This window comes from Myiozetetes cayanensis, unplaced genomic scaffold (assembly GCF_022539395.1).
Source record: "Myiozetetes cayanensis isolate MyiCay16 unplaced genomic scaffold, myiCay2020 scf44, whole genome shotgun sequence".
NCBI lineage: Eukaryota > Metazoa > Chordata > Aves > Passeriformes > Tyrannidae > Myiozetetes > Myiozetetes cayanensis.
Window position 1 is genome coordinate 198,463 of NW_026087676.1, and position 27,099 is coordinate 225,561.

At 65.9% G+C, this 27,099-nt stretch overlaps 1 protein-coding gene across 1 annotated transcript; it reads left to right on the forward strand.

Moving 5' to 3' along the window:
* Positions 1-194: 194 nt before the first annotated feature.
* ARHGAP23 (Rho GTPase activating protein 23) lies at positions 195-26,857 on the forward strand. Its single transcript, XM_050330770.1, is given in 25 exon segments — positions 195-299; positions 12,453-12,632; positions 14,787-14,811; positions 15,577-15,669; positions 16,019-16,097; positions 16,341-16,395; positions 17,089-18,526; positions 18,832-18,987; positions 19,111-19,222; positions 19,324-19,381; positions 19,499-19,636; positions 19,735-20,034; positions 21,292-21,353; positions 21,682-21,809; positions 21,952-22,070; positions 22,158-22,313; positions 22,865-22,943; positions 23,319-23,392; positions 23,514-23,603; positions 23,714-23,839; positions 23,975-24,016; positions 24,124-24,217; positions 25,655-25,686; positions 25,804-26,394; positions 26,397-26,857. Coding segments are annotated over 25 exon segments (4,701 nt in total). The 5' UTR covers positions 195-248; the 3' UTR covers positions 26,820-26,857.
* The last annotated feature ends 242 nt before the right edge of the window (positions 26,858-27,099 follow it).

Consider the following 27,099-nt stretch of genomic DNA (forward strand, 5'->3'; position numbering starts at 1 on the left):
CGGAGGAGGCGGAGCCGCGACCGGGGCCGGGGCGGCCGCCGGCCCAGCCCGAGCCGAGCCCAGCAGAGCCGAGCCCAGCCGGACCGCACCGCACCGCACCGCACCGCGCGGGGCCGCGCCGGGCCGAACGCAGCGGGAGCGGAGCGCGCGGGGCCGGACCCGCAGCGCATCGCCCCGCACCGGAGCGCGCCGAGCCGAGCCGTGCGGAGCCGGGCCGGGCCGAGCCGAGCCCGCCCGCCCGCACCCCGATGAATGGGATCGCCTTCTGCCTGGTCGGGATCCCGCCGCCCGCCCCCGCGGTGAGCGGCACTGGGCACACTGGGGGAGAACTGGGGAAGCGGGGGGCTCGGGGCAGTGGGGACTGGGAGGGACTGGGAGCGGCGCCGGGGGATGCTGGGTGGACTCGGGGAGGCTGTAGGCTCGGGAAGTAGGGGTTGGGGAGGAAATGGGAGATACTGGGTGTAGGTTTGGGAGAGCAGGGATTTAGGGAGCTGGGAGAGATGCTGGGGGGGATGTGGAGCAGGGACTGGGAGTGCTGGGTATGGCGCCGAGGTCTGGCAGTGGGGCTGGGTGTTGGGTGATGCCCTGACCCCTCAGGGCTCACCCTGGGGTGAGATTGGGACTGGGGCAGAGCCAGTGCCCTGGAACTGGGCTGTGGGTCAGGGCCAGTGGGACCGGGGGGTCCAACACCACAGGTGGTGGTGGCCGTGGTGGCCTGTCCCCAGTGCCCAGCCACAGTGGTGTCGTGGCAGGATGGAGGGTCTGTGGCGCCTGGATCTGGCCTTGGAGCTGAGGGTGAGACCCCAGGGCTGGGCTGCCCCTTCCCAGGATGAGACCCACAGACACCCACGCATTTCCTCCGAAACTCCCGGCTGGGCTGTCTCCTTGTGGTTCCGGCTGATCCATCCCTTCCAGCTCCCAGCACCGGGCAGGCAGCAACTCCCCAGCATGCCAGACAGCCCCTCGAGGTCAGATCTAGCCCCCCTGGTATTTGCTGACCCGTGGCATGGGCATTGGCATCTCCTGGTACTGCTGGACTGGAGGGCACCGGGGCGATTCCCGTCTCCTTGTGGTGCCAAGGAAGGCCATCCCAGCTGCTGGCTAAATCCCCATTTCCTGCCCATTTTATGCCAAATCCTGGCAAGCCCTTGGGGTGGGGATGGGGACGGCACCAGGGGACCTGGGGTGGGGGTCCAGTGGCCGGAGGGGGACCGTGGTAACGCCTGGGCGGGGATGCGGCTGCGGTGAGGGACTGGCACAACGCCTGCTAATTTGAGCAGAGGTTGCACGTCCTCGCCCCAGAGCTGAATTTGGCCTCTGTTCCTCAGTTCCTGGTTTTTTGAACTCGGCTTCCTCGGCCCCGGCCATGGGGCTAATAACCGGCCTCAAAGGATTAATTGGGGTGTGCGAAATGGCTCAGAGATGAGGAGCTGCTCGTCGAGCGGCTGAGCATTAATCATGGTTTCTCCTCAGATTCCTCCCTGCTTACTCTGTACCGCTGAGCAGTGGCTCTTGGGTTTTCTTGGGGGGGGGTTGAGCCTAGAAATCTGCCCTCCTGCTGCATTTTGGGGCGAAATGTGCCCTCTGGGGTGGGCGGCACCCAGAGCGAGACCCAAGTCGCTTGGGGTGCTGAGTGACTCTGGGGGGGTTATTTGACCACCACATCTGGGGAGGATGGTGGGGAGGAAGGCGCTTTGCAGTCCTCCAGTGAGGATTTAGTGCTGTGTAAGCAGAAATCCTGCCCAGCAGCCGCCCCTGGGGCTGCGTGGCAGGGGCCGTGTCCCACTGTCCCCAAACCTTCGTCCGGTGCCTTCTGCCCTCACCCCCTCGTGGCTCTCGCCCCTGTCCCCCGTTTACTGGCCCTGCTCAACAAATTGAGTTTCTTAACGCCTTTTTTTTTCTCCTTTCTTTCTGAACCCTGAACTTGAAAGACAGGAAAAGCCTGTGCTCGGGGCTGCTGCCGCAATCCCGCCTCGCAAGCGCGAAACCTGGCACCGGCGCCGGGCTGGGGCACGCAGCTGATGCCACCCCGGGGTCCCGCTGGCCACCTGGGGGGTTTGGGGGAGTTTTGGAGGGGGTTTTGGAGCACTCCAGCCTCTGTGGTTTAACCTTGACGTGTGTCATGTGCTTTGCCCGCCCGGCACCTCTGGCACCCGTCACTCGCGCCGCGGGGGGACTGATGGGTGATGTGTGATCCTAAACCCCCCCGGGGCTGGCAGCGCTGCCTGGCACCATCATCCAGCATCAGCTGCCAAGGAGCCACTGCTGGGCATTATTTAGGGCTTGGGGACCCTGGGTTTGGGGACCACGGCCCAGGGGGACAGCTCTGGGTTGGGGTCAGAGTGTGGGTGCTGCTGGGGTGCAGGGGGGTGCTGCAAGAGCAGCTCTTGGGGTGCTCTGAGACCGAGCCAGGGGCCTTCCCTGGGTTCATACAGAGCCACTCGCTGGGAGAAAACACAGAGGGATGGGCGGGGGGGCCATGCTGGGAAGCTGCCGAGCCCCGGGATGGCCTTTTATTCTCATTAAAGAGGGAAAAAAAAAGGATTAGGTTTCAAGTTGGTGCCGTCCCATTAATAAACCAAGTTTGTCTTCAGCAGGCAGCAAGACCTGATTTAAAAAGGAGTGGAGATAGATGACCTATTTTAAGCTCTCAAGTTGGAAAATATCGACCTGGCCGCCTGTGGCCCGCGAGCGGCGGGGCCGGCCGTGCGAGCCGCGCCGTGCCCGTGCCTCCCGCTCCCAAAACCCGGCTTTCCAGGAGCCAGCCCGGCTTGGGGATGCCCCGAGTTGCGAGGCAGGGTGGCTGCCTCGAACCTGCCGCCGACCTCCTGCCCACGGCTGGCTCCTTTTCCGCGGCTGCTTCTCCCCAGGGTTTCATTAAGCCAGCCCTAATTGCCGGCCCGGCCATGCCGGGCACACCTTCGTGTTGCAAGACCCGCCCGCCGGGGAATCGGCCCCTTTCCTGCCAGGGTGGGTCTCCCTGGGGTCCACAGGCCTCAGGCAGAGAGCTGGTTTCTTGGGGTGGCAGGATGCTGGGATGTGGGGTCAGCCCCATTCCCGAGCCGCGCTGGGGAAATGGGAGCTGGAGGGTGAAGATGGAGCAGGGCTCTCCTTAGGGAAGGGGGGCTGAGTCACCACAAAGTGGCCCAAATGAGGCACCGGTGACCGTGGGGACCAGCCTGCTCTTGCCCAGGGATGAGACCCAGTGGAGTCCCCTGTCCTTTGCTTCCTTAAGAGCCTGCTGCAGCAGGAAGGAGCCTGGCACACCAGGAGCAATCCCAGCGTAGGGAATAGGTCCCTGCCACAGCCCTGAGTGCTGGCACAGCCCCGGGGGGCCGTGTCCCCCCACAGTGGGCAGCCAGGCAGGTCTGGGGGCTCTGCAGCCCCCCCTGCTCTTCCACCACCGGTGGCACCCCCAGACCTGTCACCACACAGGCCGGGGTGTCCCCCCCGCCGTCCCCCCAGGGCAACAGTGGGTCTGTTGATGGGGCCGAGCGCGTGGGGCGGCCCCGGGGCGGGTGGGACGGGGCCCGGTGGCTCTGGGGGACAATCGGGCCATTGTGGCACATAGTGGGCTCTTTCTGTGCCGCGCCGGGCGGGGGCCGGGCTGCGGTGCCAGCGCTTTCGGGGCGAGCCGCGGTCCCCAGCGGGGCTGGCGGTGACTGGTGTGGCCCCAGTGGCAGGACACTGCTGTCCCCGGGCAGGGAGGTGCCGGAGGGGAGGTGGGATGGACGTTTGGCCGGTGGATGAGTGTGGGCAGTGGGGAAATGCCGGGCTGATCTCGGGGAAGCGCTGCTGGGCGTCGGTGCCGGGGTGCTGTGGGAGCGTGGTGTCCCCAGAGCCGTGTCCCCAAAGCTGCCTCCTCCCCGTGCTGTGGCTGGAGGGAGGCTCAGGACCCGCCTTGGCTCTTTATTTTCACCGCCCAGAGGGATGTGGGATTTGGCATTCCCGTGCGTCCCCCCATCCCGGCGTTACCCGCCCTCCCCAGCCCTCAGGAGCTCCAAGGGGGTCCCCAACATGGGTGGGGGGTGTGCCCCCAGCCCGGGCCCCCCGGCCTTGAGCGGGGCAGAGGCTGGAAGGAGCAGGCAGCCTTGCCCTGACCTCCCCGGGTAGGATTTTCCGCCGGGGAGAAGCGGGAGCGGAGCGCAAGGTGCCTCTCGGAGCCGCCGCAGGAAATGGCTCATTGTTAGCCCAGCTGAAAAAAAAGAGACCCAAAAAATTGCAATAATGAGGCCAGCTTCTATTTGAGGGTTTCCATGGGAAAAACAGGAAACGGAATCCTGTTACTTTTCTAGGGCCCGCTGCCGATAACGCCGTTTTTAGGACGGGGCAGAGAATGAGGAGGAGGAGCTGGGGATGAAGGCAGCACCAGCATGGCCTTGTTGGTTCCACATCCTCATGGGCTGGGAGATAAACTCCTCCTCGGTGTGGCTCTGAGTTTCCCAACCTGTCTGGCATGGGGGCCTTCGGGAGCGTTCCCACTGAGCTCAGACCTGTTGTGTCTCCGGTGTTTATCCCCCTTGTCCCTGCCTTGGAGCAGCTCTCCCTGCTGGCACTGGGTGTTAAGGATAATCCCTGTGGGCTGGGGACCCTGGAGAGCCAGGGCAGGGGCGTGGAGGGACCACAGGGCTTCACACAGCGTTGGTGAGACAGGGAGCTGCTGCATTAACGGGGTGCAGTGTCCCCCAGAGCGCCTCTGGCTGGCCTGGGATGTGGCCCTGGGGAGCTGTGAGCATCTGTGGGTCCTTCCCCAGTGGGTGTCACTGCTCTGGGGCTGGAGGTGCTGTGGTGGGATTCAGGAGGGCCAGGATGGAGCCGTGCCCTGCCCTGGGTTTGTGACATGAGTGGATTTGTTTTGTGAGTGGAGGTTCCATGTGCTCGCACTCACTTGGGTGCGGTGGCATCAGCCTGAGTCGTGGTCACCAGCGGGGCTGTGAACAAGGCAATCCAACAATCCTGACCCAGGAATCCTGCCAGGGATACCAGCAGTGATGGGGACCAGCACAGGCAGAGCCACGTGGCCAGAGAGCCACAGTGGGCACCAGGGCTGGCAGGGAGAGGTCAGGAAAGGGGATGAGTCTCTCTGGCCACATTCCCAAATTTCTCTCTGTGTGGCAAGAAGGAACCCCCTGACTGGGGTGAGCCAGAGCCCTCTGGAACTGCTGCTTTGAGACGTGTCAGGAGGGAGATCCAGTGGAGCTGGGGCTGGTGTCCCGGTGTGGGGACTGCCAGGAGGGACCTTGGTTTGGCCACGGGAGCCACGTGGGACTGATGAGGAGTCTGAGTCCCTGAAGGAGATGATGGGTCTGAGTCCGTGAAGGAGATGCTGTCAAGATAAAAGTTTGCCTTGGGAAGGAACCAGGCGATTTCCTTCCCCGCGTTAACACCCAAAGCGCAGCGGGAGGAATGTCTGAGATGCTTTGTGGCTCCTCTGCTCCACTTCTCCTTGGCTCTGGTGTCACCTGGGCAGTGTCACTCCCCTCCTGGCTGCTTCGGGTGCTGGGAATGCGGGGGTGTGTCCTTGGCTGGGCCGGGGGCTCTGGCGTGGGGTGGGATTTGGCAGTGCCCATCCAGCTGCTGGATCTCCCATGGGACCCTCGAGCCCCTGCCTGAGCTGTGGGTGCCAGGGGCTGTTCCCAGTTTCCCTGTGAGGTCTGTGGGGCTTGTGGGGGCCCAGCAGTGCTGGGAAGGGCTCAGGGGGTGCTGCCTTGTGAGGCCATGGGAAAAGAGGCTGTTGGGAAATCTTGGTGGGTACTCGGAGCAAACCCTGCTGGCATCAGCAGAAAGCCATTCCCAGGATTCCCACCCTCCCCATGGGTGTTGCATCCATCCTGGATGAGTCCCTGCCCAGGCTGGGACATGGCTCAGAGGTTTCCTGGGGGTGCACTTGGGGTTCTGTCTCCATCACTGAGGTGTTCCTCCCTCCTGTTCCCAGTGCTGCTGCTCCCACGTGGGACGTGCATCCACTCCCCAGGGCTCCCAGCCTGCCTTCCTCCCATTCCCAGGGGGATACAGCTGTGTGGGGGCATCCCGGGGGGCAGGGACATCCCAGTGGGCACAGGAGCATGTGCTGGCTGTGTGCCTGCCAACGAGCACACCCCCAAATCCCCGCTGAGCTGCAAAGCTCCTCAGCCCTGGTTTGAGTTAAAGAGAATTAAAGTGCTTTCTCCTGTGGGTCTGTAATCCCAGAGGCTGGGGCAGGGCCAGCAGGCCCGGATGCTCCTGGTGTGGTCACCTGGGTGCTGCCCCCTGTTCTCCTGCCACCTCATCCCCCAGGTCAGGTCCTGCTGCCAGAGCATCCCCAGCCTGCCCAGGGTGCCTGGTGGGTACAGACAGCCCCTGCCTGCAGGGGAGCATCAATCTTGGCTCTTTTTGGGGGTGCTGCCTCCCCAAATGCTGCCTGGGACCGAGAGGTGTGGGTGGGACCCCCGTCTGCCCTTCCCCACTGCAGGTGGGACCCAGCAACAGCTTTGCCATATAAGGGCTGGAAATCGGTTATTGTCTCACCAGGGCTTTCTCCTCCTCAAAAATCCTATTAAAACCTCATTTTTCTGACCCTAATCTCAGCTGGCTGTTCGGGAGGGATTAGTGTTTGCCCCCACCCGGCCCCGCTGGATCCAGGCTGGAGGAGCCTCCTTCCCGCAGGGTTCCCAGCCCAGCACCAAGAGCTGCCTGTCCCTGTCCCTCTGTCCCTGTCCCTCTGTCCTTGTCCCTGTCCGAAGGGTGACGTTATCCTCGCTGTGTGCCAGGGCCAGTGATGGCCCTGCTGGCAGAGACCCGCAGCTGCAGCTGGCGGAGGCAGGACATGTCCCCAGCTGGGACCACTGGCTCCATCCTGGGAGTGTCACCAGGATCTGAGCAGGGTGGGAGAGCTCCAGGAGCAGCAGGTGTGGGATGGAGGGGGTAGCATTGGCATAAAATATGGAGATCCACCCCCCCAAAAAAGGCATGTTTTAGAGCAGGACATGCCCCATATGGAACCACTGGTTCCATCCTGGCATGTCACCAGGATCAGAGCAGAGTGGGAGAGCTCCAGGAACAGTAAGTGTGGGACAGGGAGATGGGAGACCCACCCCAACACAGGCAGGTGTGGGAGCAGAACATATCCCTAGCTGGAACCCCTGGCTCCATCCTGGGAGTGTCACCAGGATCAGAGCAGAGTGGGAGAGCTCCGGGAGCAGCAGGTGTGGGATGGGGGGGTGGCATTGGTGTAAAACATGGACACCCCAATACAGTCAGGCAGGAGGGACAGGGGGCTGCCTTCACACAGCCCCTCCATGCCTCAGTTTCCCTTCATGGAGGCGATGATGGCAGGGGTCTCTGCAGCCTGCCCTGTCCGTGTGTCCTGGTCCGTGTGTCCCCTGCCCGCGCGTGTCCCGGCGTGCCGGCAGCGGGGCCGGTGCATGCCGGGAGCGCTGCCTTCCCCCTTTGCTCCTGTTTGGCTGCGTATTTAGGACACTCCTGTGCAAAACACAAGTATTTTGGAAGGCGTCCAGGCAGCGCTCGCATTCCTCGGGGTGGAATCTGCCCCCGCGAACGCCGCCTGACCTTTCCCGCTTTGGGCTGCGGGAACAATCCCGGGGCCCGTCCTACCCTCCTGCGCCCACCCCAGGGGTTGGGGACCCCCTCCCCACAACCCCCCAGGCTGCCTGGGCGCTGCAGAGTGGAGGTGGCAGGATGGGACCTGCTGCCTCCAGTGCTGCTCCAGGGTGGATCCAGCCCACCACACCGGGCCCCTTTGCCCCCTTTCAGCTGGAGAGTGAAGCCCCCCCGGGCACTGCTCGCACTCACAGCCCCGTCTGGTTGCTCCGGCCGGGCAGCTCTGCGTGCTGGGACCTGCCAGCTGCCTGTCCCCAGGCTGGGGCGAGGGCACAGGACTGTCCCCGGGGTGGCTCTGGCGGGAGACCCCTGGCACAGGCATCGGGGGACATCAGGGCGGAGCTGATGGCAGGATTTGGCTCCCATTTTTCCCAGTCCCGGTTTCTCCCCAAGCTGCTGGTGTGGAGGCCCCGGGAGGGTGCCATGGGTGTGCTGGGGGTGTGCAGATGGGGACACAGCTACCACCAAGCCCAGGGGGGCTCAGGGTGGGCGCTGGGGCTGTTTTGAGGCAGGGCTGTGGCACCTTGGCCAGGGTGGGCACCGGGGACCAAAGCATTGCCAGCAGCCAGGGGGTTCGGGTGTCACTGCACCCCGGGACTGTCCCCTCGCTGGTGGCATCGCTCCGGTGGGCTGGGGGCTGAGGAGGGCCGAGCAGAGGAGGGGGTGAGACACACCAGGGGGTGTCTGGCCCCCAGGCTGCGGGCTGCAATGCCAGCAATGCCCGGCATTTCCCCGGCGTGGCCGCACGTGCCTCTCCTCGGCCTCCAGCACGGCAGGAATGCGGCGCGGGACCCCCTCGTGCGGGGACAGGGACAGGCAGTGCGGGGGGAGCCGGGGCAGGGGGACACTGCCCACCCCCAGCCCCAACCCGGGTGTCTGTGGGTGCCAGGCTCACCGAGGGGCTGCTGTTTTCCTCATTCCTCCCCAGATTTTGGCTGTCCTGGTGGAGAGCGGGGGGCACAGAGAGGGGGTGTGGGGTGGGCTGGGGAAGGGGGATTTGTCCCCTTGGAGCAGAACCAGTGGGGAGGGTGGTTGGTTGTCCCTTGTGTCCTCAGTATTGACTGGGGAGCCTGGATCAAACCGTGGGGGCTGGTGGCTCTGTGCCAGAGGGGACAACAGGGACCTGCGGCCCTGGGTGTCCCCAAAATGGGAGATGGGGCTGTGGGGGGACTCTTGGTTCAGCTCCTGGTGGGAAGTGTCCTTGCAGCCACTGCTCTTGGCCGCAGGCTCTGAGCAGAGGGGGCTGGGGGACTGTGTCACTCTCTGGGGGATATTTTTGGCTGTTTTGGTCTCCAGGGGGCTCTTTGGGTCCCTGGGGTGCTGCACCAGCAGAGCCTGGGGCAGGACATGTGTCCCTGCTGCCTGGACTCTGCTGGATGGTGGGGACAGAGAGGGGACCCGGAGTGTCTGAGAGCCCCCACTGGCTCCCCCCTCACAGAAGCTGGTGGTGACAGGGAGGGGACACACTGCACCCCCAGGCTGTCCCTCTCCTTGTCCCCGGCATCGCCCGGTGCCCTGCGGAGAGGAAGGAAGGAAGGGGCCGGGAGGAGGGAGAGGAGGAAGCGGGGAGGGTGGGATGCTGCCCGGGGTGATGGAGGAAGAAGGGGGTGGATTAAAAAAAAAAAAGGAGAAAAAAAAGGAAAAAAAATGTAAAAAAAAAAAAGGGAAAGTCCTGGCAAAGTGACACTGCAGGCAGTGCGGGCGAGGGGGCTGGGGGCGGGGGGCTGGCTGGGGGCGGTGGGCTGGGCACTGATCCCTGCCAGCAGCTGAAGCCCCAGCCCGCCAGCCCGGGCGGGACGTGTGGCTGGTTCATCCCTCCATCCCCTCCCTCCCTTCACGCATCCATCCCACCCTCCATCCATCCGGCAGGCTGGGGGGGTGGCTGGGTGGGGGCTGCCTTGCTGGGTTGGGTTGTGAGCGGGCGGTGATGCGAGTGTGAGAGCAGCACCGCCGGGCTGGCAGCTCCGCACAGCGCCCGCACCACCCACCCAGGGGGGCTGCCGTGAACCCATGGGGTGCTGAGCACCGGCTGAGAGCCCCCCCGGCCGGGATGGTGGAGGAGAGCATGACCGGAGGGGCGCGGCGGGCACTGCGGGGTCCCTGCCGCCCCCGCCAGCCCCCAGCCCCAAGCGGCTGTGGAGCGTGGAGCGCTGCGGGAGGGGCTGGCGCCTGGAGCGCCCCGTCGGGGTGGATTGCAGCCTGCCCGAGCCCCGCTGCATCTGGCTGAGCAGCCTCCGCCGACACGCGGCCGCCCCCGACCCCCGCCCGCCCCCAGCCCCCCGGCCCGGCCGCGGGGGCAGAACCGACAAGGGCCGCCGGGTGAGAACCGTGAGCAGGGGGTCGCGCCTGGTTTGGGGTGGGGAGGGCCTTGAAGGGATGGGGGGGTCCCACAGGGTTGGGTGGGGTGTGCCCGGGGGATGTCACAGCTCCCAGGCTGTGGTGTGTCCCCTTCGTCCCCTCCTGTGCTGGGGTGGGGATGGGGGTCCAGGCTCCCGCTCGGGAAGGTGTTTTACTTCTGACGCCCAGCTCGCCACTGGGAGGGGGGATGGATCCTGCCCCCCTCCACGGGGTGCAGGGAAAACACTCCTTTGTTCTGCAGGAGTGGGACACTGGTGGGAATTACCTGTCCCGTCCTGTCCCCACCGGGGTGGGGAGATGACAGGGGGTACAGGGGCCTGGTGACACCTCTGCTGGGGGGTAACGGACCTCGTGGGAATTAGGGTGACTTGGGTGGGGGTGTCTGGGTGTCACAGCCACTGGCACAAGCTGTGCCAAAGATCAAGGGGTTCCTCCCCATCCCTGCAGCCCTCATGGGCAGGGGCCTGGGAGAACTGGGATAAGGAGGAGGAGGGCGCAGCTGGTGGTATCACAGCAGAAACCACCAGGATGAGGTTAAATAAAGCCAAAAATCTGGGAGGAGGGAGAGGGCTCTGAGGACAAATGGCTGAGGTGACAAATTGGGGGCTGGGAACAGGAGCATCTGCAGGGCCGTGAGCCAGCATGGGGGAGTATCCAAACCCACAGCTGGGGGGGCTTTGTAGCCCGAAAATCTTCAAATCACGATGGGAGAGGAGGGAAACTGAGGCACAGCGGGCGGGACGGTCCCTGGCCAGGGGCCACCACATCTGGGGGACGATGTTAGCGTGTCACGGGCGCGCCGGAGCCGCGTCCACGGCCCTGACACCGGGGACAACGCCGCCGTCCCCGCGGGCCGGTGCCGCCGTCGGTGTCTCCGAGCATCCTGCCCTCTCCCCCAAGGCCTGTCTGTGCCGGTTAAAATCAGCGGGGCACATTCAGCTGTCAGCTTAAAAATAATCCTGCGAGCCGGCGGCCGGCACAATGGAGGGCGCAGATGGGCCCGGGCGCCGCCGGGATGCTCCGGCCCCGCGGCCGAGGGACGGGGGTCCCACGGGGCGCCTGTTGCCATCTGGGGTTGGGTTTTCCGTTGGGATCGAGCGGTGCAAGGGCGAGGGGCAGGTGCTTGGGGCTTGTGGGGGGCTTTGCTGCCTGTGGGGTGTTGGCAGTGGGGTTTTTCCGGTCGTCACAGGGTTTGGGGTGTTTTCTCTGTGTTTTGGGGTGTTTGTGGGGTGTGGGAGCACCCAAAGTGGTTGTACCCTCCCTCCCAGGTTGTGCAGCTGTGGTGGAGTGGGTGGGAGGCAGGTGGTCACCCCAGGGACCCCATCCCAGGACGGGACCCCCATTCCCACCGAGGGCTCCGTGTGGGACGTGCTGGGCAGGGGGCACAGCCTGGCCCTGCTGAGCTGCCATCAGATCTCCCCACCGGCAGCGAAAAGGCCCACTCAGCACAGGCACAGACAAAGGCTTTTTGTGCCTTGTCCCTTTGTGTCCCTTGTCCCTGTCCCCTCCCCGCTCCCCCATCCATCGCTTCCACCCAGACAGCCCCTGAATTTTAACACCCTCGTCCCGGGATGGGCTCATTCCAACTGCTGTAGCAGGGAAGGAACTGGCACTCGGGCAGGATCCCGGTGGATCCGCTGCTCTGCCTGTCCCTCCAGCTCCCAGGTTGCCAGTTTCTCCTGTTTTAGCAGAGCTGGGTGCTCCCAGGGCATCAGGCAGTGCCCTCTCCTCCCCTTGGCCACGGAGCTGCTCCCACTCCAGCTGGGCTGGCGGATGTGCAGCCAGATGTGCAGCCAGATGTGCAGCACAGGGAGCAGTGCCATCCCTCACTGGGGCTGTGCTAAACCCTCCTGGGCTCAGCCAGGGTGTTGGGGCTCCTGGATGCCTCTCCCAGCTCCCTGCCTCGGTGCCAGGAGGGATGCTGTGGTTGCTCCAGCTCCACCACAACCCCATTCCCCCTCCCAGCGCTGGCACTGGGAGCTGTGGGATGGAGCCACATCCCCTTTGGCCCCATCTGCTGCTCTGGGCAGTGTCCCTTGCCAGGTCCCAACACGGTGCCAGGTCCCTGCTCCGGCTCGGGAAGCATCCATCACTCATCCCACCACCTCCCGGATGGCTCTTCCCAGCTTGCCCAAGGTTATTGCCACGGTGTCATCAGAAGGGACCTTTTGTCCCCAGGTCCCCCATCCATCCGCCCCCGTCTCTCCTCCTGGGTCCCATCCAGACCCCCAGGCACAGCTCATTTCTTTTTATTTCCTTTCCATTCATCTTCTTCCCAAAGGTCCCACGCCAGGAGTCAGGGGGGGATACGCTGCTGGGGGTGGGCTGTGAGGGCTGTAATTTACTGCTGGAGGGCTGGGAATAGGGATGGGGGGGTGTCTTAGGAGTGGAGCAGCCTTTTGGACAGAGCTCACAGTGGTGGGCACGTGGGGGGCTGGACCTGTACCCCCCATATACCCCAGAAGTGACATCTTGTCCTTGTCCCCCCCTCACAGCCGACGCCGGGCCGGAGAGATGGAGCCTCCCCGAACGCCAACGCACCCCCAGAGGGGGGGTCCTTCCCCTGGGTGGGCCCCAAGACGGTGGTGCTGCGGAAGAGCCCCCAGGGCGGGTTTGGCTTCACCCTCCGCCACTTCATCGTGTACCCCCCGGAGTCGGCCGTGCACTCGGCCAAGGTAGGGCTGGGAGCTGGGGGGGCTCTGGGGGCCGTGGGGACCCCTGGGAATGCTGGAATGGGGCTGTGGTTGGATACAGGAGGCTTGCATTTGGGCTGAGGGTAGGCAGGCAGGGGCTGGGAGATGAACAACGAACCGTCCATCACCGGCTTTGTTGGGGTTCCTGGAGCTACCCCCACCCACGGATGTCCCTGGAATGGAGGAACCCATGGAGCTACTGGGAGATTTGGGAGTGAGCAGCTCCTCTGGAGACACCCCAGAGCCTTTTGGGATGGGACACGGCTGTTTGTGGGAACAGAGAGAATCCCTCGGCCCCGAACGAACGATGGCTCTGAAATCCCTGGGAACGGCAGGAAAAGGCACTTCAGAGCCCTCAAGACCAGCAAGGGCTAGTGGATTTTTGGCTCCCCATCTCCTGGCTGTTGGTGGGAGCCTTCCAACTGGATCTGCCCCGGGATCTGTGTCCAGCTGCATCCGGACCCTCTCCAGGAGCTGCCTTTTTGTGGGACACAGCACTGGACTGACCCTCCTGCACCCCCTGAACCACCGAGAAGCCTCAATCCAGGCAGCACCTTTTCCCCCCGGGATGGAGGGATCCCATGAAAAACCACCCAGCAGCTTCCAGCCTGGATGGAGCCCTCTGCACCCGAAGGGACGAGCCAGCTCCAGTCTCCTGGAATTTGGAATCCCCCTCTCGCCCTGATTTCTGCCACAGCACTTTTGTGTGGATGAAGGGAGAAGAGTCTGCGAGCCAAGTGATCCGTCACTGCTCCAACCTGGATGGACCTGGACGCTCCCATCACCCCTGGAGCTTCAGAGCTGCCCCAGGGCTCCGTCTGCCCCACGGGCTGGCGTTGGCAGACAGGGAACTGCAGTGGGAAGTGAGTCACAGGGTGGGGAGAACCGACCCGCCGGAATCCCCGCTCGGCATCCTGCTCCGTCACAGAGCTTTTCCCAGGCTCCTCGTGTTCTGCTTCCCCAAATCCTTCCTGCCCCCGGGAACACGGGCCTGCCCCGTCTCCGGCAGCGTCACCCCACGGTTCTGTCGTGGGAATGGCCTGGAGCTCCTCCAAACCGACCCACTCACTCCCGCCTCTCCGAAGGATCCTCCAGGAGCCAGGGATTGATCCTGCCCCGCTGGGCACCTGGGCCGAGCCCTGCCAGGGCGACCGCGTGGGAAGGAGCCGGATCAGCGCCGGGGGCTGGGGATGCTCCTGGAAGGAGGCTGGGAATAGCTGGGAATAGCTGCCGGCCGCGGAGCCGGCGGGGCAGGGCGCGGCGGGGCTGGCTCAGCACCCGCGGGGGCCCGGCAGCCGGCCAGGTCCGGGGGCTGAGTTTCGGTGGGTTGACTCAGCAGGGAGGAGGGTGACGGGCCCCGGGCCTGGGAGTGCGGCTGCTGGGATGCCCCGGGGGCTGGGAAGGGCTCTGGGGTGCCACGGGGCGAGGAGGGGCAGGGAGGGGGTGAGCCCGTGCCTCCAGGGGCTCTCGGTGGCCCCACGGTCCTGCCCTGACACCGTGGCAGCAGTTCCTGTGTGCTGAGACCATGGAATGTGGCTGTTCCTTCCCACCCTGCGAGGGGCACCCAGGGTGATGCCTCCAGCCCTCTCCTCCTTGCTGGAAATGTCCCCCTGTTACACTAGGAAGGACACTGGGCCCTTCCCAGCACCCTGGGGGCACTTGGTGCCCTGGGGACATTAGTCTGTGTCCCCACTGGCTGGGAGCTGGGGCCAGACCAGTGTCTCCCCCAGAGATGAAAGGATCTGGCACTGGTGGAGTGAAAATTCCCATTCCAGGTGCCCACTGCAGCCCTGGGCAGTGGGAGGCTGAAGAAATGGGGAGGGTCCCTCCCCTGGGACCGCACTGTGGGGGTTCAGACTCTCCCTGACCAGGCTTGGTGGCCCGGGTGAAGGGTGAGATGCCACCCTGGGGCCTCTTTCCCACTCCCCTGCCCCAAAACCGGCCCCTTTGCTGTCAGCTGGGTGCAGGGGGCTCCCTTAGATCCCACTCCCCGCCGGGGCCGCGCGGGCGGCCGGATCCGGTGTCAGGAGGTAATTTTAGCTGGGGGCGGCGGAGGCCAGAGGGACCCTCCCAACCCCCTATCACCGCTGCCCGAGGCCTCACCACCAAATCAATGCTTTTCTCTTTCCTTGGCAGGAGGAGGAGAATGGGAACCGAGCAGGTGAGTGCTGGCACTGCCACGGGGACCCCTGGGGTGGGCGCAGGGCACGGGGGGCACGTGGCTGTTGAGGGCCACAGTGGGCATTGCTGTCGCTGCCACTGTCACCACAGCCCTAAATTTCAGCTGGAGGTGAAGTGACACAGTGCTTTGGTGGCACTTTGGTGGCACGCTGTGCCCTAGATGGGCTCGGTGTCCCCAAAACCCCTCGGGAGGTTTGTTGGACATCACGCCCTGGGGGAAGGGGGGTCTGCCCACAGCGGGAGGGCTGCGGCGTGGCCAGCGCTGGCCCCCGCTGAGCACGGGGTGTTTGGGGACAGGGACACGGCCCTGCTGAGCTCCTGGAGGCTCCTGGTGACGTGAGTGAATGTGAAGGTGTCAGAACGGATCGGCGCTGGCGCGGTGACGCGGCACCGGGGCCGCGCTCCCCGGGGAACCGGTGCGGGCAGCGGTGCCAGACCCGGCACCCAGCGCCCAGCAGGGCTGGGGGGCTCTGGCCTCGCTCTCCGGGTGGTCCCAGGTGGATTTGGAATCCCCTGTGGGCTCCATGCCCACCCGCCCACCCAGCACCCGATGGCTTTTGGTCCTTCAGAGGGGACTGGGAGCAGCCCTGCCTGGGGGTGATGGGGACCAGGAGCTGCCCCAAGTGTTGGGTTTCACCCTGGGCAGGGATGGGGGAGGTGAGGAGGTGACCACAGGGGGCCAAATGTGCCCTTTGCCATGGTGTGACCCTGACTCTGTTCCTGATCCTCTGTCCCCACGGAGCAGGTGCCCCCCGGAGCCGCCTGGAGCCCATGGACACCATCTTCGTGAAGAACGTGCGGGAGGATGGGCCGGCCCACCAGGCCGGGCTGCGAACGGGTGAGTGGGGACACGGGGCTGGAGATGGCTCCAGGCTGCTCCTGCATCCACAGGAGGCTCCACCTCCTCTGCCAGGGACTTCCTTGCTGGTTTGACTCTTTTTCTTGCATTCCTTCTTCTTTCTCCCCCTTCTCTCTGCTCCCTGTGAGTGCTCTGCTCTCTTGCTCTGCTCAGAGCAGCGCAGGGTTCCCCGTTAGGGGGTTAGGCTGGTTTTGGGGTCCCCACGGCTCCTCCTGCCACGTTGGACCTGGCAAAACCCCCTGTTCAAACCCTGCTGTGAGTGACTGTGGGGACATCCAGGTGCCACCACTGGCTTGTGGTGACACTGTGCCCTGCTGGGGCTCTGCAGGTGACCGGCTGGTCAAGGTGAATGGGGAGAGCATCATCGGGAAAACCTACTCGCAGGTCATCGCGCTGATCCAGAACAGGTGAGTTGCCTTCCTGCGGATGGGAGGTGACGGGATGGGGACACGTCAGGGCAGGCACTGTCCCCCTGGCTGTCACTGGGGTGACAGGAGCCCTGAGGCAGCGTTGCTGCAGGGAAACAGGGACAGGCAGTGACGAGCTGTCACCGTCACGTGGCGATGGGGACGCTCGTCTCGTGGGGCTGAGATTGGGGGCAGGTGGGGACCGACCCCGTCCAGCCTGACCCCTCTGTCCCCTCTCCCCAGTGATGATGTGCTGGAGCTCTCCATCATGCCCAAGGATGAGGACATCCTCCAGCTGGTGAGTTTACCGGGGACGCCTGGGGACCCTTGGGGACAGGGCTCCACCAGCATTCCTGGGAGGATCAGTGAGTGCAGGGATGGAGGTACCAGGGGTCCAGGGCAGGAACATGGAGGATATGGCCCCTGTTTTTTGGGGGCATCCTCAGGCATAGCTGGAGGAAGAGTTGCTCTGGGTCTCAGGGTCTGACTTATCCTTGGAGCACCCCAGGTGACTCTGCTGTTTGTGAGCTGGGATCTGGGGGTGACAGTGACCCTGCAGGGTGCCCTGAGCTGAGGGGTGTGGGGGCGCAAGTCCTGGTGCTCCTCTGGTCCTGTCTTGGGTATTAAGTGACACCACTGCTTGTCCCCAGCCTGGGGGTTCCATTTGGGGGGTCTTATAGCCCTGGCAAGGGGGGGGATCTCCCATGTGCACCTGCCCCAGGCTCTGGGAATCCCCCATGGAGTCAGAGGTGCCTGTGAAATGTGAGATGGGCGAGCTGGGCTGGACATGCCGGGGTATTTTAGGAAGGAGGGGAGGGGAGAACGGAAGGGCTGGGGTTGGTGCTGGAGGGGGGACCCCATGGGAAAGCAGGACCAGGGCGGTAGGAGCCAGGCTGGCACAGCTCGGCTAGGGAGGAGCAGAGATCATCCCTACAGCGGGAATGGGGGATTGTGACCCCGTCCCCCACCCTCACCCTCTGTCCCCCCACAGGCATATTCCCAGGACGCCTACCTGAAGGGCAACGAGCCGTACTCCGGCGGGGCGCAGAGCATCCCTGAGCCCCCTCCCATCTGCTACCCACGGAAGACGTACCCCTTCCAGGCACGGGGTGCTGAGCCCGCCCCGGGCCAGCCGCCAGATCCCCGCGCCCACCGCCCCTCTGCCACGGGCCCCTCGCCCCCGCTCGGCCCCCGGAGCGACACCGGTGGCAGCCCCGCACATCGCCCCGAGGATCCGCAGCCTGGGGGTCCCGCCCCGCGCCCCCTCGGTCCCCACGGGCACCCCGGATCCTTCTCCCGCCCCGGCTGCCCCGGCAGCGCCGCACCCTCCTTGCCCGACCGCTACGGGATGCCCCCCGCCAGCCCCTCCTGCTACGCGGTCCCCAAGCACCTCCCGGAGCACCGGACTCACTGCGGCTTCAAGGAGGGTGTCGGGGGGCTGTCGGGGGCCGGGCGGCCCCCCCGGGACACGGCCCAGCGCCCTCCCGGGCGCCAGGAGTGCCAGCAGGCTCTGTCGCGCTGGTTCTGCAGCCAGGAGCCGCGGCGCAGCACCTCGGAGGAGCGCCGGCACGGCCTGCCCCGCTACCGCAGCGTGTCCCAGGACCGCCTGGGGGGCTCGGCGGGCGCGGCCCACCGGGGGTGGCCCCACAGCGCCTCGCACGACACCCTGCTGCAGCCCACCCGCGAGGGCTGGGCCCCCCGCGCCCGCTCCGACCACGCCCTGGGCAGGTACGGGCGCTCCATGGAGGCGCTGGAGCCCGGAGCGCTGCTCCCACCGCACCTCGACCGCGCCGCCTGGCAGCCCGAGCGGCTGTGCCGGGCTGCCCTGAGCGCAGGGCAGCCCATCCCGCACGGCTCCTTCGCACCTCCCTCCTCCGCCCCGGCCTCCTCCTCGCGGGAGCCAGCGCCGGTGCAGAAGCACCCGTCACAACCCAACCTGCAGAGCGTGGACGACTCGGGGTACATCGGCTACCGCAGCTACAGCCCGTCCTTCCAGCGGCGCACAGGGCTGCTGCACGCCCTGTCCTTCCGCGACCCCGCCTTCGGGGGGCTGCCCACCTTCAGCATCGCCCAGCGGGCGGTGGCCCCGCTCATGGACAGCATGGTCACCGCCGTGCCACCACCCACCGGCCCCACGGCGGGCCCCGCCGCGCCCCGGGAGCAGCGGCCGGAAGGCGGCCGAGCGCCCGAGCAGCCGGAGGAGCGCAGGGAGGAGGTGGTTCTGCGGCAGAAGCCGCCCACGGGGCGCAAGATGCCGCCGCCGCTGCGGCAGATGAACTTTGTCTTCCCCGAGGGGGTGAAGGAGACGGACATTTGCGAGCCCTCGGCCCCCGGGGGCAAAGGGGAGAGGCCGGTGGCCGAGCGGCTGGGCCGGCGCGTGGCTCCCTTGGCAGCCCCCGAGGACTCCCTGGCGTCCATCCCCTTCATTGGTGAGTCCCAAACAGGTCTGGAGGAGCCACAGGTCTGTCCTGCCCTTCCCTGAGCTTGCTCCCAGGGAGGGCTCTCTGGGCTGGATGGGAAGGGAAGGGGTGGAGCAGGGTTGGGGGGTGCAGCGTTGCCATGGGTAAGGGTCTGGGTGCACCGGCAGCTCCTGGCTTTGCCGTGGGTGGGAGGGTGTCCCCCCAGCCCAACCCAGACACCTACAAACCCACCACGGGGCAGAAGTGCTGAGGGGTCCTGGCAGGGACATCCCCTGCCCCAACACCCCCTACAACACTTCCCACTTCCCTTGCAGATGAACCCACCAGCCCCAGCATCGACCTGAAGGCCAAGCACGTCCCGGCCTCCTCGGTGGTCTCCAGTGCCATGAACTCGGCGCCTGCCGTTGCTACCAGCCCCTCATCACCCACCTTCGCCTTTGCCCTGTCCCGGCACTATTCCCAGGACTGCAGTAAGTGCTGGGTGGGGGGAGAACCATCCTGGGGGCTGTGGGGGGAGTAGCCCCCCACCCTAGAGCTCTGTCCTGTGCCCCCTGGGCTGACCAGGGTGGGCTTTGCCCCCCTCCCCATGGCAGGCAGCATCAAGGCCGGCCGCCGCTCGTCCTACCTCCTGGCCATCACCACCGAGCGCTCCAAGTCCTGCGACGACGGTCTGAACGCATTTCGGGACGAGGGCAAGATCCTAAGGTAGGGCTGGACCCCCCCCGCCACCTTCCCAGTCCCACCACCACCCCCCAGCTGCCATCCTCTCCCCACTGTCCCGCTGACGGGGGCTGCTCTCCCCCCAGGAGGATGCCCAGCCGGGTCCCCAGCCTCCGCATGCTGAGGAGCTTCTTCACCGATGGGGTGAGTTGTGCTGGGGGATCCTGGGGGGAGCCCCTAAAGAAGGGTTTGCCTGGCCGGGTGCTGGCGGAGCAGGGGGTGTGGATGGCGTCCCAGCGCCTCCCTGCTGTCCCCCCGCAGTCCCTGGACAGCCTCGGCACGTCCGAAGACGCCCGTTCCAAACGGCACTCAACCTCCGACCTCTCGGACGTCCCGTTCAGCGCCGTGAGGAAGGAGGGCTGGCTCCACTGCAAGCAGATCCTCACCAAAAAGGGGAAGGTAGGCGGGGGCCCCCCCGGAGCCCGGCGGCCGCGCGGGGGGGACGCTCCCCGCCGCGAGCAGCCCTGAGGTGCGCGCCCCGTCCCTTCTCCCCGCAGAAGGTCGGTGGAGGTATCCGGCAGTGGAAGCGCGTCTTCGCCGTGCTGCGCACCCACTCGCTGTACCTGTGCAAGGACAGGCGGGAGGCGGTGACCTGCGCCCCGGCCCCAGGTGAGGAGGAGCCGCCGATCAGCATCCAAGCGTGCCTGGTGGACATCTCCTACAGCGAGACCAAGAGGAAGCACGTCTTCCGCCTGACGACCGCTGACTTCTGTGAATATCTCTTTCAGGCAGAGGATCGGGAAGACATGCTGGCCTGGATCAAAGTCATCAGGGAGAACAGCAAGGCTGAGGGCGAGGTGAGAGCCACATGGGGCTCCCGGCTGCCTCTGGCTCTCCCGGCACTAACCGCCTCGGCTCTCTCCGGCTCTTTGCCTTGTGCTGCTTCCCCAGGCCACGGCCAGGCCCGTGCCGCGCTCCCAGGGGGGCGTGGGGGCTTGCGGGCGCCGCGGCGTTCCAAGAAGAGCGTGGCCCCGTGGCCTCGGCCAGGGCGGGGTGCGCGGGGTGCTCGGCGGAGGTGCCGTGGCTCTCCGTGTGTTCCGGGCAGGGTCGGCGTCGGATCTGCCGCTGGTGTTTTGTTGTTTGAGTTTGGGAGAGGAGCGTGTGTGGCTCTTCCCTGGTGTGTTGTGGCTCTACCCTGGTGGGTTGTGACTGTGCCTTGGTGTGCCATGGTTCTGCCCTGGTGTGCCATGTCTCTGCCATGGTGTGTCGTGTCTCCTTTCATGGAGACAGGTCTGGGCGCGGTGCCCACGCGGTGCTGCCGGAGCTGGCGCCGGGTCCAGGCTGAGCCCTGGCTGTGCAGCCGTGGGCTGTTCAAGGTGTTGCTCGGCTGTGAGGTGGGGAGCACTGTCCCCAGTGGGCCGTGGGCTCTGGTAGAGGATCGGCAGGGATGGCTGTGCCAGCGCTGGGCTGGTTTGTGCCAGTGCTAGACTGGTTGTGTGCCGTGCCCTGCGGGGCTATGACGGCTCGGTTTGGTGTCGGTGGTTGTGAAGGGCTGTGACAGGCTCCGGCGCCGCGGGGCGCGTTGAGCTCGGAGCAGTCTCTGGTTCTCGGTGGCACAGCCCTGCACCGGAGGGTGCCGTGGGCTCGGCGGGGGCGGCGGTGCTGGCGCTGCCGGGTTGGAACACGCGGAGCCGTCTGGGCAAACACCGGAGCTGTGGTGCCTCTGGGCAGGGCCAGGATCCCGCAGGGATGGATCCGTGCCTGTGGATGCCGCGTGGAGCAGTGGGTGTGCCTGGCGCAGGTCGATGGAGGTGTTTGTGTGCCACAGGGGGACAGGCGTGTCCCCAAGCCTCTGTTAGTGACATGGACACGTGGCACAGAGTGACGGACACTGCAGTGGGGTGGCGAGCACTGGAGGCTGTTCTGGGGCAGCGGGGACCCAGTACTGCCCTTCCTGCTCCTGCCTGGCCGTTCTGGGGCAGCAGGGACCCAGTGCTGCCCTTCCTGCTCCTGCCTGGCCCCAGATGGTGCCTGGCAGAGCGTGGACTTGCCCGGGGTCTCCGGCGGACGCGTTGCTCAAGCTCTCCCTTCCCCTCTTCTCTCTGCCTCCCCAGGACCCTGGTTTTGCAAGCCAAGCACTTATCAACAAGAAGTTAAACGACTACCGGAAAGTGAGGTACGGACCGGGGCGGTGGGCACCGAGACCCCCGGGGCTTTGGTCACCTCAGTTTGGCAGTGACGGAGCAAATCCAGCGGCTCCCAGGATTGGGGCAGTGATGGAAGTGCCGCCCGCGCCCGGCTTGGCTCCGGGAGCCGCGGGGTCCTGCTCGGCCGAGGTGGCACCTGGCAAAGTTGAGAAGGGTTGAAGCAGCTGGGTGCTCCCCAGGGGTCTCCGTAGGATGCCAGGAAGCCTGGGAGTGATGCCAGCGTTTTACCGGGAGGTTTTGTGCCGGGCTGGTGCCCCGTGGCCCTGCCCCACCTGAGCCCCCCCGCTCTCCCCGCAGCCCCGCGGGCACCAAGCCCGACTCCTCACCCAAGGGCCCTCGTGGGCTGGGGATCCGAGCAGAGTTCCTGAAGCAGACGGGAACCAGCGCGCCCCGGTCCCCCCGGCAGGACGCGGCTGTCACAAAAGGTGTGTGATGGGAGGAGGCTTCGTGAGGGGGCGGTGTCTCCCCCTGGCACTGCCATGGTGCTCATCCCTGTGGGGCAGCAGGGATGCTCTTCCCACCCATCCCAGCTCATCAGCAAGTGACCCGGTGGGTTTTCCTCCCCAGATGAGAGCAGCTCCCAGAAAGCCCCGTGGGGCATCAACATCATGAAGAAGAACAAGAAATCTGCCCCGCGCGCCTTCGGCGTGAGGCTGGAGGAGTGCCAGCCTGCCTCGGACAACAAGGTACAGCCAGGACAGCACAGCCATCCCCTGGTGTCCCTGCACCCCTCTGGCACTCTGGCACCCCGTGACCCCTCCCTGTCCCAGCAGAACGTGCCCCTGATCGTGGAAGCCTGCTGCAAGGTGGTGGAGGACCGGGGGCTGGAGTACATGGGGATCTACCGCGTGCCCGGCAACAACGCGGTGGTGTCCAGCCTGCAGGAGCAGCTCAACAAGGGAGCCACTGAGATCAACCTGCAGGACGAGGTGAGGGCAGGGCGGATCCCCTTCCTGCTCCCCATCCCTATCCTCATGAGTCTGGAATGCTCTCCTGGCTGCTGTCCTGATGTATGGCTTTGTCACTATCCCTGTCTCCATCATCATCCCTGTCCTCATCATCATCCCTCTCCTCATCATCATCCCTGTCCCCATCATCATCCTTGTCCCCATCATCCCTGTTTCTATCATCGTCCTTGTACCCATTATCCCTGTTTCCATCATCATCCCTGTTTACATCCCCATCCCCATCGCTGTGACCTTCCCTGGAGTGGCAGGGCCGCCTAGTGGTCGGTGACAGCACTGTAGGTGACATCCTGGGGACATCTTTGTCCCCTTGCCTCTCACCATGCCACTGCAGTGGCACAGGGCTGTGGCTGCAGGGTGGGGACAGCTGTCGTGCTGTCCCCCCATCCTCACAGCCATGGTGGCTCTGGCTGGCATTCCCCTCGGTGTGGGTGGCCTGGAACACCCCTGGTTTGGGGACTTCCTCCCGCTGGCCCCTGGTGACGCCTCTGAGCAGCCTCTTCTCTCCCCCGCAGCGGTGGCAGGACCTGAACGTCATCAGCAGCCTGTTGAAATCCTTCTTCCGAAAGCTTCCCGAGCCCCTGTTCACGGACGGTGAGTCCCTGCAGCCCCACCCTGCCTGACCCCGGGCCACCGGAGCCCCCCGAGTGGCCACCGGTGCCCCTGTGCCAATGGCTGGCACCAGGCAGCCCCAGAGCCTGTGCCACGCATCCTTGTGTCAGGGACAGGTCCCCAGACCCAGAGTGAGCCAGTGCCCACCCGAGGGGGGGGCACAGACCCTCCCTCACTGAGGCCCCTGGGCCAACCCTTGTCCTTGTCCCTCCTCGCCCTTCAGTGCCCTATCCCAGGGGGATCAGCACGCAGCCCCTTCCCCAGGGTCTCCAGTTGGTTCATCCTGGGCTCCCCAGCTCTGGGAGGATGTCCTCTCCCCTCCACCCAGTTCTGACCCCCTCCATGTCCCACTTTCAGATAAATACAACGACTTTATCGAAGCCAACCGGATAGAAGATGCCAGCGAGAGGATGAGGACGCTGCGGAAGCTGGTAGGGGTGTGGAGCATGGGCTGAGGGAGGGGCACAGCCCTGGAGACCCTGCTTGGGGTCTGGCATGAGTGGGAGGGGTGATGGGGGGTGAGCAGAGGGGTGACCCAGTGCCTCCCCTCAGATCCGGGACCTGCCAGGTCACTACTACGAGACGCTCAAGTTCCTGGTGGGTCACCTGAAAACCATCGCTGACCACTCGGAGAAGAACAAGGTACCAGACCCCAAACCCTGGCAACCTCCTGAGCCCCCTGCCCCACCCTGAGCCTCCCCCCCCACTCCAGCTCAGGTTGAGCTGCAGCACTGACCTGGCTCTGGCTGCAGATGGAGCCCAGGAACCTGGCGCTGGTGTTCGGCCCCACGCTGGTCCGGACGTCCGAGGACAACATGACCGACATGGTGACGCACATGCCCGACCGCTACAAGATCGTGGAGACCCTCATCCAGCACGTGAGTGGCACCAGCGGGAGGGTGGGCACCGGTGTGGCTGGAGGAGGGGGGTGATCAGCACCCCAGGCACGGGGATGGGGCTCCCTGGCCCTGCTCCTGGCCGGGCTGTAACCCCTGTCCCGTCTCTCCCCACAGTCAGACTGGTTCTTCAGTGACAAGGAGGACAAGGGCGAGAAGGTGAGCGCTGTCCCCTCTGGGGGGTTTCACTGTGGGGCAGGGGGGGCACAGAGCCTTGGGTGGCTGTTGGCAGCCCCCCCTGACCGCTGTCCCTGCCCCCCTGGCAGACCCCCGTGGACGAGAAGGAGGCTCAGTCCGTGCCCAACATCGAGTACCTGCTCCCCAACATCGGCAGGACCGCGGCGCCCGGCGATGCCGCAGGTGAGCAGCTGTGTCCGTGACACCGGCCCCTGTGGTCCTGGCACTGGGGTGCCCCTCTGGATTCTCTGTCCCCCCCGTGCCCACACCTCCGGGCAAACCCACACATGGCAAACCCGTCTGTGCTGGAGCGGGACATCCCGGCACCCTCCTCACTGGAAAATGGGAACAACCTCCCTGGGGATGCCAGTCGAGCCCCCTCCCTGCCCTCTCCCATCACCCTTCTCTCTGGTGGCTGCTCCTCATCCCTCCATGGCACCCCAGCAGCGCCCACCCTGCAGGACCCCCGCCCATGCCCACGCTGCCAACCCCGACACCGGGAGACTTGGATGTTCGACTGATTTCTTACGTTCTTTCCTTGAACTTCTCTGTGCTGTCCTCTTCCTCCTCCTCCTCCTCTTCCTCCTCCAGCGGACCTCCTGGAGAGCTAGAGCGGGTACAGTTTGATCCTGGGTGCATTGCTCCTGCACTAACCCCTCGGGTGACCACGAGAGAGCGGGAGCAGGGTGGGCAGAGGGAGGGGAGGGGGCCCTGTCCTGCCTGGCCACTGTCCCCAGGGTCCCCAGCACCAGGAGGGGCTGCTGAGCCTCTGGGGAGCCCCAAATCCTTTAACCCTGTTATCCCACATCGTGTGCCGGTGCTCATGGTGGCATCCCTGGCAGGGCTGGGGGCTGGGTGTCATGGGACACTCAAATCTCTGGGATAGGGGGGTCCCAAAGCCCCGGGGAGGGTCAGCACCCCCTTTCTGCCTCCCCCTCTCTCGTTGTCAGCAGCTGTTTAACCCCATCCCAGGCATGTGGGGCGGGAGAGGGTGTCTGTGTCTTGTCCTTGTCCTTCACACCACGGCAGCACTGCCAGGGCTGCCTGTCACCCTCCTGTCCCCTCTCACCCCCTAACCCCCAGGGGAGCCGGGACAACCTCATGGCCTGTCCCAGCCCTCTCCAGCACAGCCCATTCCAGACCCTGCTCCAAGGCTGGATGTGCTATGGAGCCACCTCCCCATGCTCCGTCCTGGTGACACAGCAGTGGCAGTGCCCTGTCCCTGTCCCCACCCTGTGCCCCACGGCCCTGGGAGGGTTGGGGTCCTGGCTGTATTTCCCGACTCTGTGTGCCTCTGTGTGCCCCCCTTATCCCCACTCCTCACCTTGGGTTTCTGCAGTGGGTGAGCAATGCCAGGGACCCCCAGAGTCCCCTCACATCCTCCTGGCACCTCCTGTACCCGCTGGCACACAAACCTGCTCTGCCCCCTGCCAGGCTGGTGTGACAGCCCCGGCACGTCCCCATCCTGGCCTGGGGGAACAGAGCAGCATCTGTGACAGCCCCAGCATGTCCCCATCCCGGTCTGGGGGAATGGAGCAGCATCCCCAGCCCCCCAGCCCCCTCCCCAGCACACCCCCACCCTGGCACCTCCCTAACCCCCCTCTCCCCTCTGCTTTCCAGGCTCGACCCGCAGCGGCTCCGCCAAACCGAAGGTGAGGGGGGTCCTGGGCTGGGGCTGGCGGGAAGGGGGACAAACACAGTGGTGAGGACACTGAGCCTGTCCCCGTCCCTGTCCCCGCCGTCCCTCACCGCGGTGTCCCCGTTCCCAGGGCACGTGGCCGTCGCGCAAGGCGCCGCCGCACCGGGAGCTCCTCGCCATCCCCTTCGTGTCGGCCGCCGCCCGCAAGAGGAAGAAGAGGAGAGAGGCCGAGGGCGTCGGGAGCAGCACTGACGACGACGCGGAGCGCAGGGACACGCCGGGCCGGGACCAGGAGCACGAGGGACCCGGCAAAGCCCCCCGCGGCACCAGCACCGAGCCGGCCGCCCCCGGCCCGGCCAGGCTGGAGCGGGAGAGCTCCATGGATCCCGCGGCGGGATCCGGCTCCGAGCCGGCACCGGACGCCCGCTCCATCGTGTCCGGCTACTCCACGCTGTCCACCATGGACCGCAGCCTGTGCTCAGAGGTGCAGTCGGTGGCCGGGAGCCGCGGGGAGGAGGCGGACGACGAGCGGAGCGAGCTCAGCCACATGGAGACGGACACGGAGAGCCGGGAAGGTGCCCGAGCCCGGCCGGGGCAGGCCGGGGGGGCCGGTGACGAGGACAAGGGTCCCCTGGGCCGCCCCTCCTTCAACTCCCACCGCCTGATCCAGTGTGACACGCTGGCCCGCAGGAAGCTGGGCCGGCCGCAGCCCATTGGGGAGCCCCCGGCGCCCGCCGGGGAGGAGCAGGGCTGGGCCCCCCCGGGCGGCCCTCGCTGCGGGAGCAGCTCCGGCAGCACCTGCGGGGCTCGACCGACGACATGGGGGTCCTGGGGGTCCGGCTGCGCCGAGCCCACTCCCCCGAGACCCGGCGCAAGAAGAGCAGCTGGCGCCGGCACACGGTGGTGGTGCCCGGCGGCCTCAAAGACCTCAACTTCAACGAGTGGAAGGAGCCGCGGGGGCTGGAGGGGTCACCGGGCCCCTGCCACGACAAGGACTCGGGGCTCAGCAGCCTGGAGTCCACCAAAGCCCGGCCCCCGGCGCCCGCCCCGGCACAGCCTGGCACCGCCAGGGAGGGGACGGGCACCAAGAGCCCCCCGGGCAGCCCCGGCCCCCCGGCCCCCCTGCGCTTCCCTCAGTGTCTCTGACCCTCCCGGCTCCCCCAGCCAGTGTTTAATTTAAGGACTCGCCCTTGTTCCTGTATTTAATTGTGCTCTGGACAGGCTGCTGTTATTTAACAGGTCTTGGGGGATGTGGTGGGTGGGACAAAAAGCCGCCTTGTCCCCTGTGCTTTGAGGGGGGTCCTGCGGAGCTCCCATCCCGTGGTCCCGCCGTGGTCCCACTGCACGGCTCCCCAGCCCCCCGGGCAGTGCCAGGAGGGGTGTGGGGGTCACGGGGACTGTCCCCACCGCGGGCAGTGGTGGCCCT